Source organism: Rhopalosiphum padi, chromosome 3 (assembly GCF_020882245.1).
Source record: "Rhopalosiphum padi isolate XX-2018 chromosome 3, ASM2088224v1, whole genome shotgun sequence".
Classification (NCBI taxonomy): Eukaryota; Metazoa; Arthropoda; class Insecta; order Hemiptera; family Aphididae; genus Rhopalosiphum; species Rhopalosiphum padi.
In genome coordinates, this window is record NC_083599.1 from 76,828,541 (window position 1) to 76,843,803 (window position 15,263).

General features: G+C 28.2%; 1 protein-coding gene across 1 annotated transcript; it reads left to right on the forward strand.

The window, feature by feature from the left end:
• The first annotated feature begins 6,289 nt into the window (after positions 1-6,289).
• LOC132927270 (tubulin beta chain-like) lies at positions 6,290-10,961 on the forward strand. Its single transcript, XM_060991772.1, has 5 exons — positions 6,290-6,490; positions 6,638-6,746; positions 8,612-8,807; positions 8,938-9,097; positions 9,888-10,961. The coding sequence occupies exons 1-5, from the start codon at positions 6,434-6,436 to the stop codon at positions 10,698-10,700; spliced, it is 1,335 nt and encodes a 444-aa protein (XP_060847755.1). The 5' UTR covers positions 6,290-6,433; the 3' UTR covers positions 10,701-10,961.
• Positions 10,962-15,263: the final 4,302 nt, after the last annotated feature.

Genomic DNA, 15,263 nt, shown 5'->3' on the forward strand with positions numbered 1-15,263 from the left:
GACCTATATAATAACGTATACATATATATGTATAGGTCGCGATAACTGAATCGCGATACCCGAAAATCGTCGGTAGTCGCGATAACCAAAAAGCACCAAAATTGGCAAAATTAATAGTATAGTCAAGCCATATACATCTTAAAACGTAATTTAAAATTATATAAGTAAGGCTGAACATATAATAATTATGTTACATCACTATTATAGTGATATTTACAAATTAATTAATATTATATAATACATTTCATAATAAAATCATAACATTTTTTGTCTATTATTTTAGGTAAGATTTTAACCAAATAATAAAAAAAAAAAAACAATTTTTGAATAACAGTGAAGGTTGTTTTCCCGCGGTGTCCTCTGGGTATTGCTGTAAATGGAATAATATTACTTAAAAAAAAACGTCAACCATAGCTTACCTACTTGGTAGAAATTCATACATTAATATTATTATGTTTTGGGCGCAAATTACAATTTTCCCGCTTCGTTGGGCGTAATATACATTCACATTATATAAAGGGATGCAATGTGTGATGTGTATTAAATATTTGTTATGCAGGTGTTTACGGTTCGCTTGTTATTTAGTACGTATTTTACGAATCGACGCAATTTCAAGACAGCGGGTATATCACGTGTACTATTACTACCCCTGCAGCGCAGAAACATAATATAACTCTGTGGTATATAGTATTACGCAACAACTTACTAAAATGTAAGATTTACAAAATCCAAATTCTACGAATCTGTCGTATACTTATATAAATTAATACCTATACTATCGTCTGTATTTTACACGCCTTTGTGCACATACTTAATGTTATAATGATTACTCGATAACATATTACACGCCTACCTATTTGTTTTGATGTACTCGGGTGCGTGTAAACGGCAATCCAAATAATTGATAAACACGGATGACTGACGAGTAATATAAAAAGACTTCACTTCGAGCGTAATGAATCTTTGCAGCTGGTTTTGTATGTGCCTGCCCGTGTGATTAAAGAAAATAGAGTTTTACAAAATAAAATTAATAACCCGCTAATACCTAAATAATTGAAAATTCAAAAATCATTTTTTTCCTAAAAAAATTTAACGCTTCTTAATCAACATCAACAGTGAAATTTTTAGGTACCTAGATTACCTAATCGAATATAGTATGGTGTGTGTATTGAATATAAAAATCAGCAGTTCAACCATATCGGAAACAGCGGCAAATTATTTAACGAATGGACAGATAAGTACCGGTTTATCTGTGTTTTGAGTTTAGAAACTTAAACTTCACACAAGGTATAATATAAAGCGAAATATGTTTTTATATTATATAATATTGTGTATTAACATGAACTGCTTTTGTGACCTGTCCATTATCTACCGACTCTACGTATCATGAACCCATAGGTCGTAGTCGGTAGGTATCAGTAAACTGGGCTTATTGTGTTCCTGATTTGACAACGAGTCAGCGGTGTGCAACACTAAAAAAATATTGTAATTTAAAAAAAAACACGGAGGTTACTGTTTATTTGTATTTGTTGTACATTAAATTTGGCGTGCACGTCGTACGAATACTGCGAATGCACAGATAATTTTTTATCGTTTATCGCAATTTCGTGTAATACCTACAAACAGTACAAAGAGTGATTTTTGTAGTTTTGTTATGTTACTTTATGTTTAATTTTTTTAGTTGCTTCATAATAATCTTTTTTATATTTAGCTATTCCATTTTTGTAAGGTATTGTATTATTACTATATATATTATATATATGTTTATAAAAGTTAAAAGTATAAAAAGTCTTGTATTCTTGTTACCTAGCAATAATATTCGAATTAAAATGAAATTTCATGTTTACAACAAGTATTAATATACTTAAATTAATAAGGTAATATATTAATCTATATGATTTACAATAATGTTAATACATTCTTGTTTTAATTTTATATCATATATATAGTTATTAACATTAATATTGTACACGGTCATAAGAAAAAAATTGATGTGTAGCACAAAGTTAATGAACAAAGATGTAATGTAATAGGTGATGATATACGCACGTATCATATTTCAAAAACTAGAGAAAAACATTCAAGTGCTCTTTCTCTTGAAAAAAAATTCAGGCTACGGCTTTGACACAATTTATCACATTTATTAACGAGAATTTTTCCCTCGTTTCTGTGTATACACTATTATGCAGTTGACAGAAAATTAATTGCGAAATAGAATTAGTCGGGGACATGTCGATACATACATTAATATTGTATGTATAGTGACTTATAGTCGTATTACGCAGGTGCCTGCAATAAGTCACCGTAATTATTTTTAATCTGTCGGGATTACAAGAGTCTGTGTGGTGATGTTGATGGTGGTGTGTGTGTGTACGGTGACACGGTGTACCTCTATATGCGCCTGGCGGGAGGTGGTAAATACGAAGATCGTTCGAAAGGTCCTATATTATATATATATTATTGGCTATATATTATTATTATTATTTTAATCTCTGAATTACCTTTGAGTATTTCTCGTTCTCGGATGATGGAATATAATATCTTTACCGGCATTCACCGGTTCTCGAATATAATGTTAAATGAAATATTCCATATTTCTATAATTATGTTTGGATGAGATATTATATATGTATATAGTTCGTGTAATGCGATTGCTGATTTTCGTTTTCTGTTTAATCAAAATACGATGGATTATATTATATTGCGGGGAACACAATACCCGAAATTGGACAATGTTGCGATTAGTGATTATCATATTCCAGTGTACATAAGGCGGGGGCGGTTATCGTTTGCGCATTGTCTGTCGAACTATAGGTAAACGGACGATGCGCAAACGATGCATAAGCCAAAAGTCGAACAACGCGCAACTATATTACAAAAAAAAGTCGAAATTTACGCAAACGATATACGGCCTAAGGCGGTATACCTAGGAATACAAAAATGCACATATAAATATATAATTATAATTTGTAGGCAAATCAAAATAATTTTTTATATATTTTAGATTTTGGCCAGAGCAATGAATGTAAATAATATTTTTTTTTTATAAAAAATTGTTTGTGTCGGAAGACACTTCTTCTAGTAAACGATCATACCAAAATAAATAACTTTAATAGTTGGTATAAAAAAACACATCGTGAAAAAATATATTAATACTTTGATTAATATTGACACACCGGCCCTATGTGTGACCTACTTATCGCGTTTTTCAACAGTTAAATGCTATAGTGAATATAGCTTAATAATAATTTTGTTTTCTTATAACAAAGTTCAAAAACCTGAATAGTGAATACTCGTTTTCAATAATGTTTTGCATTTGCACTCTATAATAAAAAAAATCTTCACGTTCATTATCACTTTTCTGATTCGGTCTATAATCGGTCTATAATTCGGTCTGATTTAAATTAACATATTTTTTCTACTTAATGTATTTTAACTATTATAGCTAGGAAACGGATTTAAATGCACTAAAAACAAGAAAAATGCCTTTAAAAAATACTATTTAATGCACTCATAACAAAATTTTTTTTAAATGCACTAAAAAAATTTTCTTAAAATAATTATTTTTAACATAAAAATTTTTTTTGATTATTTAAATTTTTATTCTTAGGTATTAATTACTTGTATCATTTTCACCATCTTCTATATTCTTTTTACTCAGAAAATTATTTTCAAAAAATGAATATACAATTTAGATAGATACATTCGTTATACTTTTACCTTGTGTTTCATAATAGCACTGTATAATCAGATGCTGCTTAATTTTTATCGAATTTTATTAATTCTTTCATAAAAATGACTTAAAAACATACAAAATGCACTAAAAATGTCAAAAATGCAAAAACATGAAAAATAAAAGTTACATTTTTTAATTCCTTGATGTATAAAATGTTTTCAGAAAAAAATGCAATTTGCATTTAAATCCGTTCTCTAATTATAACATATTTCAATTCGGTTACCTGAAATTGTTACTAAACTGTTATAATACGTATCGTATTAAAACATTTATTTAAAATTCAATTAATGTCCACACAAAATGTTTCGGTCTGAAAATCATCGACTGTAAAGTAACTTTTTTGAACAAAGTACGTAAGTAGCCATAAGCCCATAATATGTGCATAAATAGATAAGAAAAAAATATTACTTATTAGTTATTAGTGTAACAAGTGTTAAGGCTTACAAATATTACAATAAGAGTCGTATTCAAATTACATTATTATTTATTTTAATATAAGATCAACATAACATTTTACAAAATAGCAATAGTAAGTATTTAGTAATAGAGTATAATATATATAGGTACACAATATAAAGCATTAAAGTTATAAATGAGTTCTATACAGCCATACAGGTAACTCGACAGGTCGATCTTGTATAAAGTATAGAGAAAATTTCAAGATCTAAGCACTTTTAAGGCTTTACGACAATCTATTATTTATCAATTTGAATTAAAAATATTTTCATTAGGATTAACTTTATAAATCATAACATATTATTTGTAAAATAAGAATGATAATAATGTTAATAATTGAAAGTTAAATGCTTAATCAACGTTAAAAAAGTAGAAATAAAATCGTATCAATGACATTGCTATATCCACATTTCTTATTATTGTGCAAAACAATGAAAAAATAGACATTATAAAAGCACCTATAGCTATAAATATATACGACACCAATTATATGCCGTAGTTTTGTGAGAATTTTATCGGAGTAATATTTACCTGTTATTAATTATTTAAATGTTAAATTATAATTTGTAAACAGCAGCGCCTTGAATAATGTACAGTAAAATACGTACCCACCGATCATCGATTTATAGTACGAAAGATTAAAAATATAATAGGCGTTTCAAGGTCAAATTTATAATATTTTTTACTATTCAATTTTGTTACACACTTACACAACCAGTTATTTGAAATTTTAAATATTTGACTATAAGATTTAGTGTTCTAGATGGTTATATCCACTTATTTATTCGTTATTATTAGATAAAAAATATAATCAAATTCTCAATATACTCTATATTTTCTGTATATTATGTTGTGAAGTCATTTGTTTGATACAACTATTACTTAATAATATAAAATATTTCTTTTTGTATTAATCTTAATGGTACTTACTGATGGTGGCCTCGAGATCCAAGAAAGTGCTTGGTATATAGGCTTTATTTTTTATGAATTTTATAACTTTCTTGTAATAGTCTATAAAAATGACCCATAATTTATTATTTGGTAAAAGAAAATTTATTTTCTAATATGTTTTTAATTTTCTGAATACTATTTTTCACACTATAGTCATTTGTTTTTCTTCTAAGTCTGGGAAAGAATCATTTTTCGGAGTTCAACGGTTCGCGAGTGAATCGATTCGCTTAGTGTGTACTGGTGTGGCATTTGTGAAATTTTCATGTGTGACCTTTTTAACATTTTACAAATATTTTAAAAAGTACATATTTTACACGCCTGTTTTTTACGTGCTATGTTAAAAATTAAACAATTAATAAGTAATTATTTATTGTAAAAATAACAAAATAACGTCATAATATAATGTAAAAAATAATTATTCATAATATTTGTTATTAATAATTAAATAGGTAGCCGGAATGTTATAGATCTGTTCTAGCTATTGTAGCAAATTTAATATTTTATGAGTCTCCAATCTCCACTTATTATACTTATGACTAGAGTTCGTACATTGATGCTTAGAAAATATGTAAGCATAAAAAAATGAATTTATGTCCTAACTAAGAAAGATATATTGTGTGTAGTTTTTGTTTATAAAATCGACCGACTTCAGACTTGTTGTCGAAGTCAAATAAAAAATTATCTAGAAATAATCGAGACTACAGGAAATCATCATTGTCTGTGACATTTCAAGAATAAACAAAAAAATCATTAACGCCCTGCAGGCCCTATTGTATTACATAAAAACCAAATGTAAAACAAACAACAAACTACCTATATAGACATATTATTATATGACATTTGACATATATATGTAATTAAAAAATATTTACCAACCTGCAAAATGCATAATATTATAATAAGTAAATAGGTATATTAAATAAATTATTTGATTCAATGAATAAGTTTGAACTTTTTGTTTTGAAAAAAATTAGATTACTTAAAAGTTTTATATGATAACAATACGACTGACAGTTAATTTGAATATTGAATATTTTCTTCCAATTACGAGCCTGGCGCCAATGCGTCATCGATGGTTGGATAAACATAATAACAGATGTTCGGATAAACGGTTTGTCAAATAGGCACTCTATGTTACTGGCCACTTTAATTTTGCATATAATATCTTTTGTTTACACCTTAAACATTTATTGTACAGTATTGACTATTAAAATTTTTCATTTAACACATCACTCATAAATACAAATACAATTTATTAAAAATTTAATAGTTATAAAACCATAAATAACCATGCGTGAAATTTGTCATTTACAAGCCGGTCAATGCGGAAACCAAATCGGTGCAAAAGTAATAGACTTCTATATTATACCTGACTATTAATAATTAGTATATTCATAAAGCATAATTTTAATAGTTATTACATAAACGCATATTATATTTTTTAATTTCTATTTAAGTATTACATTACAATAACGTATTTTGATAATTTTTCAGTTCTGGGAAGTCATATCCGATGAGCACGGTATCGACCCAACCGGGTCATATCACGGCGATTCTGATTTACAATTAGAACGTATCAACGTCTATTACACTGAAGCGCTTGGTAAAAAATTTTATAAGTCACATAATATTATTTCTAAATAATAAATATTTTTTGATTAAAATATTATCATAGAATTTTAATATATCAATTCTTGTGCTGATAAAATCATAACAATTTTTAATGTTTTTATTTTATGGTTATAAGTTATAACTTAAAAAATAACTGCAGGGGTCTAGCAATTCAATTTTTTTATCTTGCATGTATTTCGGAACGTCTATAATCTTAGTAATCTGACGACGGATTCAATAAAATGTTATTTATAACTTTTTAGGAGATTTTCGTATTTTGTAATATGAAGTAAAATAATTAACTTTTTATAAATTACGACCATATTATTATTTTTTATACAAAATGAATTGAATATTTCAATTTATTCAAATAGCAAACACGGAGAGGTTTAAATTGAAAATATAAATATACAATTTATATTTTATTATAATCAACTATACAATTTACTTTATTCGTTTTAAATCTATTAATTATTGTTTGCTTAACGCTCAGTTTCATTAATACCGTTTACCAATTGCAATTTATTAAACACATTTATAGTTGTTTTTTAGTTTAATGTAAAATTTCATACGATTATATGTAAATATATTTTTTTAAAGTCATAATTAATGCATTTAAAAAAGGATATTTTTGTAGGTTATTTTGAGATGAATATCCTCGTTCAATAATTAGGTACAATCGGTTTATAAAATGCCCCAAATGCTATTTTATTTACTATAAAATTTCCGCTGGCGTTAATAAATAAATAAATATTTAAATATTAGTTATTCAGTTGAAGTTCCTTCGGTGTTAACATTCTAAATCTTATCCTTTTGTTCTTTATAGGTACCTATAACATTTACTTATTACCTATTAATTTAATTATATTGTAAAAGATTCTGAAATTATAAATTAAGTTTAAAAATATATATTTATTAGTTTTGTTTTTTTTGAGGAGGGACTTCAGTAGGTATATAAATATAATATGTTTAAATTATTTGTTTAAAAAATACATTAATATTTTCATTTAAGTATTAAAAAGTATATTTTACAAAATATAAAATAGTTAATATCTATATAAATAATATAGTATGAATATGGTGAGGCATTTCTAACTTCTATACATTACACTCCAGTTATTGTTATATGGACTAGTGTATAATATAGTATATTGTATAATGTTTATTATTATTTTTATTGATTATTTACCTAAAGCAGTTTATTTCAAATTATTGTCACTATTAACTTAGTATAATGCAGTAATGCCTACAATAGATATGACATATTGACATTTAACATAATATTTATTTTTATTAACTTATATATTGGTATACTATAATAAAATCAAACAATTTATTTAGCGTAGCACTGATATAATATTTACACAATTTATATTACATTTTTAGTTTTTTTAATTAGTCTTGATTTTTTAGGTAGATACAAATCATTTAAATATAAAATGTGTAAAATTTAAATAATTTTAATTGAATATTTTTATGTATTTAAATATAATTCAAATGTATAAAACAGTTATTATATTTATTACTTATTAGGTACGAATTTAGTATTATAATAATTATTTAGATAATAATGAATTTAAATAGATTTGTTTTAATTATTTTAAATAACGGTAAATATATGTATACTTTGTATTTAAATTATTGTAGGTTACGGGTTTTAATTTGTTTTAAATACGAGTCATATTGCGTGTAAGCAATTAAAAATGTATATATTAATAAAATATATATTATTAAATGTTAAATTGTTTTATATATAAATTATATTACCTTTAATATTTCTTGAACCTGCTACAAAACGTATATTGCAAAATTAAAAACAATTTTATAACAATTTGTTATATTATTATATTATATTAGGTGGTAAATATGTTCCTCGAGCAGTTCTTGTGGATTTGGAACCCGGCACCATGGACTCCGTGAGGTCGGGCCCATTTGGTCAATTATTTCGGCCTGATAACTTTGTTTTCGGACAATCCGGTGCAGGCAATAATTGGGCCAAAGGACATTATACAGAAGGCGCTGAGCTAGTGGATTCAGTGCTCGATGTAGTAAGGTATATAGTTCTGTCGAAAAAACATGTCATTTAATTTAATTAATTGTATTTTAACTTAAATTAAAGTAATAAAAAATATTTTTCTTATTAAAATGAAGTAATTGATTTTTAAAAAAAAATTCTCATTCAGGAAAGAAGCTGAGAGTTGCGACTGCCTACAAGGATTCCAACTGACCCATTCATTGGGCGGCGGAACTGGTTCCGGGATGGGTACACTTTTAATATCGAAAATTCGTGAAGAATACCCAGATCGCATCATGACCACATACAGTATCGTTCCTTCACCAAAGGTACGAAAGAGACTTAATTCACGATCATAATTCATAATATTTATCCTTTTGTATACTGAGTGTTACGTTAGACAAAGAACTCGGGCACTTGTACTTAATCTTTAGTGTAGTAGTATTTACCATTATTACCAATGTCTGTAGTACTTGAGTAACTGTGTCGTTATATAAATGGTACTTTTTATATCTTCATAATAATAATTATATAACTATCAATAGTAAAACTTTTCTTATAATTTCTTATTTTGTATACAGGCAGTTCAAATATTATTATTGATAGAAAAAATCGTTATTACAAAAACAATAACTATTGTATATAATTAATCGAATGCCGCACGATAACACAATCGATTTTTACAATATTTAAACTATATAGTTAGGTTAGAAACTATACTGATATTAATTTATTATCAATTATATTTATACGTAATTTAAAAAACGTTTTTATCAAAAATGCTTATATTTAGTCGATTAAACCACTAACCTACATAATGCAAATCGTGAAAAGTTTAAATACTTTGATTGGGGACAGCAGGTTTAACGTTAATATCCTCTTTATATAAAGAGGGATGTAAGAATCTTATAAATAACTATAAATATAATGTAATTTATGTGGAACGTATTTTTTTTAACGTGGCAACATATTTGCCCGCGTATAAGCCCCCTACACTTAGTTCGCTCGCAACTGATAAAAATCCTATGGGAACAGGTTAAGTCAGGTTAAGTCTTTTGCTCTATCCGCCTCATCGGTCCACACTATATCTTTCTTTTTTTTTTGTTATTGCCCGTATAGGTATCCGACACGGTCGTCGAACCGTACAATTCTACGCTGTCGGTGCACCAGCTAGTGGAGAACACGGACGAGACTTTTTGCATCGACAACGAGGCGCTGTACGACATATGCTTCCGGACGCTAAAGCTTACGACGCCCACGTACGGAGACCTCAATCACCTGGTGTCGGCGGCCATGTGCGGCGTGACCACGTGCTTCCGGTTCCCCGGGCAGCTCAACTCTGACCTCCGGAAGCTGGCCGTCAACATGGTTCCGTTCCCGCGGCTGCACTTCTTCATCACCGGCTTCTCGCCGCTGACTTCCCGCGGCAGCCAACAGTACCGCGCGCTCACCGTGCCCGAACTCGTCCAGCAGATGTTCGACGCGAAGAACATGATGGCCGCGTGCGACCCCCGTCACGGCCGGTACCTGACCGCGGCCAGTATATTCCGCGGCCGGATGTCCATGAAGGAGGTGGACGAGCAGATGCTCAACGTGCAGACGAAGAACTCCAGCTACTTCGTCGAGTGGATACCGAACAACACCAAGACGGCCGTGTGCGACATACCGCCCAGGGGGCTCAAGATGTCGGCCACGTTTATTGGCAACACGACCGCCATCCAGGAGATGTTCAAGCGCGTGTCCGAACAGTTCACGTCTATGTTCCGGCGCAAGGCGTTCTTGCACTGGTACACCGGCGAGGGCATGGACGAGATGGAGTTCACCGAGGCCGAGTCCAACATGAACGACCTGGTGTCCGAGTACCAACAGTACCAGGAGGCGACCGTCGACGAAGACGGCGAGGGTGACGAGGACGAAGACGCCGACGCGTAGACCACGTCGAAGAATTAACATTTACTTAATAATATATAAACACTTTACAAGAGATTAACGCGCGCGCGTCCTATATGTATTTTTATTTTTTATTGCCAAATTCAAAATATATGACTGATTTAACGCGAAAAGGACTATTTTAACTGTTTTAATAGTTTAAGGTACCCAATATACGGCAACGGCAGTATATCAATTGCGATTTAAGCATTTTAGAGATGCAAACACTGCGTTTGAATACCGCGATCACGTGCATTTGCACGTTTATAGACGTTTATAGTGGTAATATAAATTATAATATGCTATACATTTATAATTTTTATATTTTAAAACACAATTTAAATAGACGTAATATATATATATATATATATATTTAGGAATTAAAATATGAAAATGTGGTATGATTGTGTTTTCAGATTTATAATGGTATAGTGTAATAGTGTATATAGGTAATATGATTCTAATCTTGCATTCTCGCAATGATGTTTTATTTTTTTAAATCTAGTTTCTGGTCGAAATTAGATTTAGTTGGTAATAAATATACCCATTGAAAATTATGCTTCTTTTATTTAGGCTCACAAAATAACTGATTAGAAACACAAAGATAATCACAAAAAACGAAATACAAATTTATATACATATATTTCAGTGGAAATGGTTTAAATCTTTAATGTCGCTCGGTTAAATGTTAAAATCTTTGTTCTAGTGGACGTAAAAAAAGTAGCTGTTATTGTGAAGGTACACAATGTTTGTTATAGAAATATAGAAAGAGTACTGCATCTTTAAGCAATTTATTATCAGAGCGCAAATTTGTATATATTTGCATATTTTATTAGTTGATTGTAATAAGTAATGTATGCTAAATAAGTACAAGACATATTTCACGCGAAGTTGTGATTTAAAATACGATTCCTTTTAGACCATATTTGTGCATATTTTAACATTTTACAATTTTAAGTCATACGAGTATTTGATATTTGTTGTGGAATATTGCTGTATCGCATTTTTGCACTATTTTTTTTAAACTTACATAATACTTCGAGAAAATAAAAGAAAGATTTTAATGTACAGTGGCAATTCTAGTAAAATGAAAAAATAAATAAATTCAGTCTACCTATATTAACTAAATTTACACAATTATATTATTTTATAATATTATTTATTTTTTTTTGAATTTTTACTTAAATCTTTATACTATTTTTTTGGAAATAATAATATAACAACAATAAATGGATAAATAAATATTGTTGTAATTTGTTTTTTTTTTAATTTAAACCAAATCACACTGTTTAAAATATACTTTTTACAAACATATATTTTGTTATGTTGGACACACATATTAACATATTTTGTAATTTGTTAATGCATATAAATCCGATTCTTAGTTATAATATTATACTATGTGGATAAAACGTTTGAGAACCACTTATTTATACTGTATTACTGTTCAATTCACGAGTCCGTAAAAATGATTAAGTACCTAATTAGTTTTCGTACTTCAAACACACGGTATTTTTATAAACGAAAAAATTAAATACGCGTATACCTTCATTGTATACATATTCACAATGAAACAACATAAATAGAAACTAAAATATAAAAAACGTGATTATCATATTATTCTGGATTTTAATTTTAGTACCTACTTTACAATGATATCTACAGGAAAACAATTTGATAAACATAAACAGGCAATAAACATAATATAGATTATTAATTATTCCACCTAATATTAAACGCAATGCCCAATAGCTATACGGTATTACTATCATCATTATTTTCTGTGATTATAATAATGTAAATGATTTAACATGGCATTCCATTTAGCAAAAAAAAATAAAGCTATCTTGCACTACTTAATGAATAAAAACCTAAAAAAAAAATGAATCATTTAACAACAATTTTAAAAATCATAACTAGGGCCAAAGATCAATTGAATTGTTGAGTACTATTATGATAGTACAGTAGTTGTCTATAAAAATACTGTATATGCGTCTGCGTGGTATATAATATAGGTACATTGATAATTTGCTCGCCCGGGCCACAGTCCACAGAACAGATGAAATTCATTTCATTTCTATACCTACCGACTTTCTTCTGCGCTCATACCCATTAACTATTTACAATTATTTTTCGAGCGACCGACGACCAACCTTATTGTGTTAGTTATGTGTAGTCGTGTTGTAGTGGTATAACAGCTCGTTGTAACAGTTAAACCAGAAGTGGTTGGGAATGCTACGCAAAAACTGGTGATCTACGCAAAAAGTTTTAAGTGTGCACATAGATAAGTATGTGTAATTATGTAAATGTGTGTATTATACTATTATGACTATGAACCTAGGAACAATGGGTGATATTGTAATAATTGTATAAATAAATAAATAAATAAATAAATATGAACATATAATTCGTAATAAGTATATAAATATATCTACTATAGCCTGGTTCAATAAATATACATTGAAAAATAGCCCTTCTGGATCAACAACCATTAAAGAACGACCCTTATGATCAAACCAATAAATATAGGTACCTATATAATTAAAATAATAAATGAAACAATTGTATCACAACAGTCCAAATACTAATGATGTTTCAAATAGTTGGGATAAAATATTTTTAATGATTTATTAAAGCTTGTAAATAAACATAAATAAAAATTCCTAATAGCACAGAACTATTTTAGTTGCATCTCGTATAATAATAAATACAATAAATTCACAATAACTGTGTGACAAACATAGTTTAATGACAATAAATAAAACGAAGAGCATTAGAGCTAACGTAAAACGTGCAATATAATGTATAACATTATTAGAATTTGTAACAAATGTAAACGATTAACTAAATTATGACCTGTAGAATGATATGGCTATTTTAGCCGATAACAGTAAAACATAAAAATATCTAGTAATATAAAAAAAATAAATAATTAGTTTACCGTATGTAAATATAGGCGGTCGATATTAGAACTATGCACATTACATACAAATAAAACAATATATGATTCAGCATTTCAGCTATTCGAGCCGTTTGAGCACAACAAATATATAACAATACATCAGAATTTAAACCCTTTTTGGTCAAAGATAAAACAACAGTACAATGTAATAATGCAGGGTTGTTTAGAGCTGTTATAAATTAATAATTAAAATGGTTGTTCGACCCACTAATTAAAATAATTAAAATAAAACAAAATAAATATTCGAGGCTCTCCTCTTACCTTGCCGATCTAGATGTGAAAACCTGTATGGAGTTTATATCACCGCGCTTTAAGCATTGGGAACCCATAGCCAAACGGAAAAATGCATATTTCAATCATTTATTATGACCGTGATTCCAATTTCAAATTAATTTTGAAGCATTCATCATTGTAAAAATTCAGGTTTGGTTTATTTAACACCATTATATAATATATATACGTAGTGTACAAATAATAGCTGGTAGGTAAGTATGATCCATGGATACAATAATGTAAACGAATATTTTCAAAACTTAAAATTTAAGAACCAAATTTTGACTTTCGAAACTCAAAGTTTCTTTAGTTTGTCTGCATTTTTGTTGAAGAAAAAACATTATTTAATTTATAAATAAAAATTAAATTACTGATATGTTAGAATATAAAAAAATAATAATAATATAATATAATATAATATTTAGAAGATCATGGATTAAAAAAAACTTAAAAACTACTATTTTATTAATAATTAATAATTAATTTAATTAGGTATGTTAAATTTTTTTTATATAATAAGGAATATAATTTTCCATTTTATAAGTGCAATCGTAAAAAATTATGTAAAAGTCACTGTTGATTATATTTTTTTTACAAATTATTTTAAGCAAATAACATTCAATTAAAAACAAAATAATTGTATTGTAATATATATAAAAAAAACAGTTAATTTTGTTTAAAGCTTGCATGGGGTGTTTGGGCCCCGTTGAAAATTAATGGGCCCAATCGTGAGTCATACAGACACTGGCGTTAACACAATATAATAATATATTATATGATAATTAATTTAAGTGTGACTAGCATGCACTTTAAAAAATATAATAATAATAAATTAAAGCGGCTATAAGGTAGTAAATCATCGATCACGACGCGTATTTTTTTTACTTATATACGTACCTACGTATATAACAGCACACGAACGGATAACACTGAATAATAACAATAGCGCCTTACTGTACTTCTCGAATATATAATTTACAATGATAATTTAAATAATAATAGTAATAATTCATTGTCTAAGTGTGAGTGTGACTGTGTTGGCTGGTCAGTGGTCGGTGACAAATAATATATATATAATACAGGCTGCTGAACCATATTATCTGTTCCGCCGCGGTTACGGTATGGTGCGGGGTAAATTAAACATATTATATCGATAGTATATAAATTTATGTAGAACTTATCTTGAGCAGTTTGATTGTCTGGTTTTCTACATTATACGTATGAGCAAATCTGCAACTTTTTATACTAAAACCTACTGGCTACAGCCTACAATGATAACTTTTATGAACCATCATAAAAATTAAACAAAATTAAAACCATATGATTTGAAA

Bases quoted from the DNA above. Each gene is read 5' to 3' on its own strand.
- LOC132927270 (XM_060991772.1), top strand. From the start codon at position 6,434: ATGCGTGAAATTTGTCATTTACAAGCCGGTCAATGCGGAAACCAAATC. The intron at 6,491-6,637 runs GTAATAGACTTC...ATAATTTTTCAG, and splicing joins GAAACCAAATCGGTGCAAAA to TTCTGGGAAGTCATATCCGA. The intron at 8,808-8,937 runs GTATATAGTTCT...ATTCTCATTCAG, and splicing joins TCAGTGCTCGATGTAGTAAG to GAAAGAAGCTGAGAGTTGCG.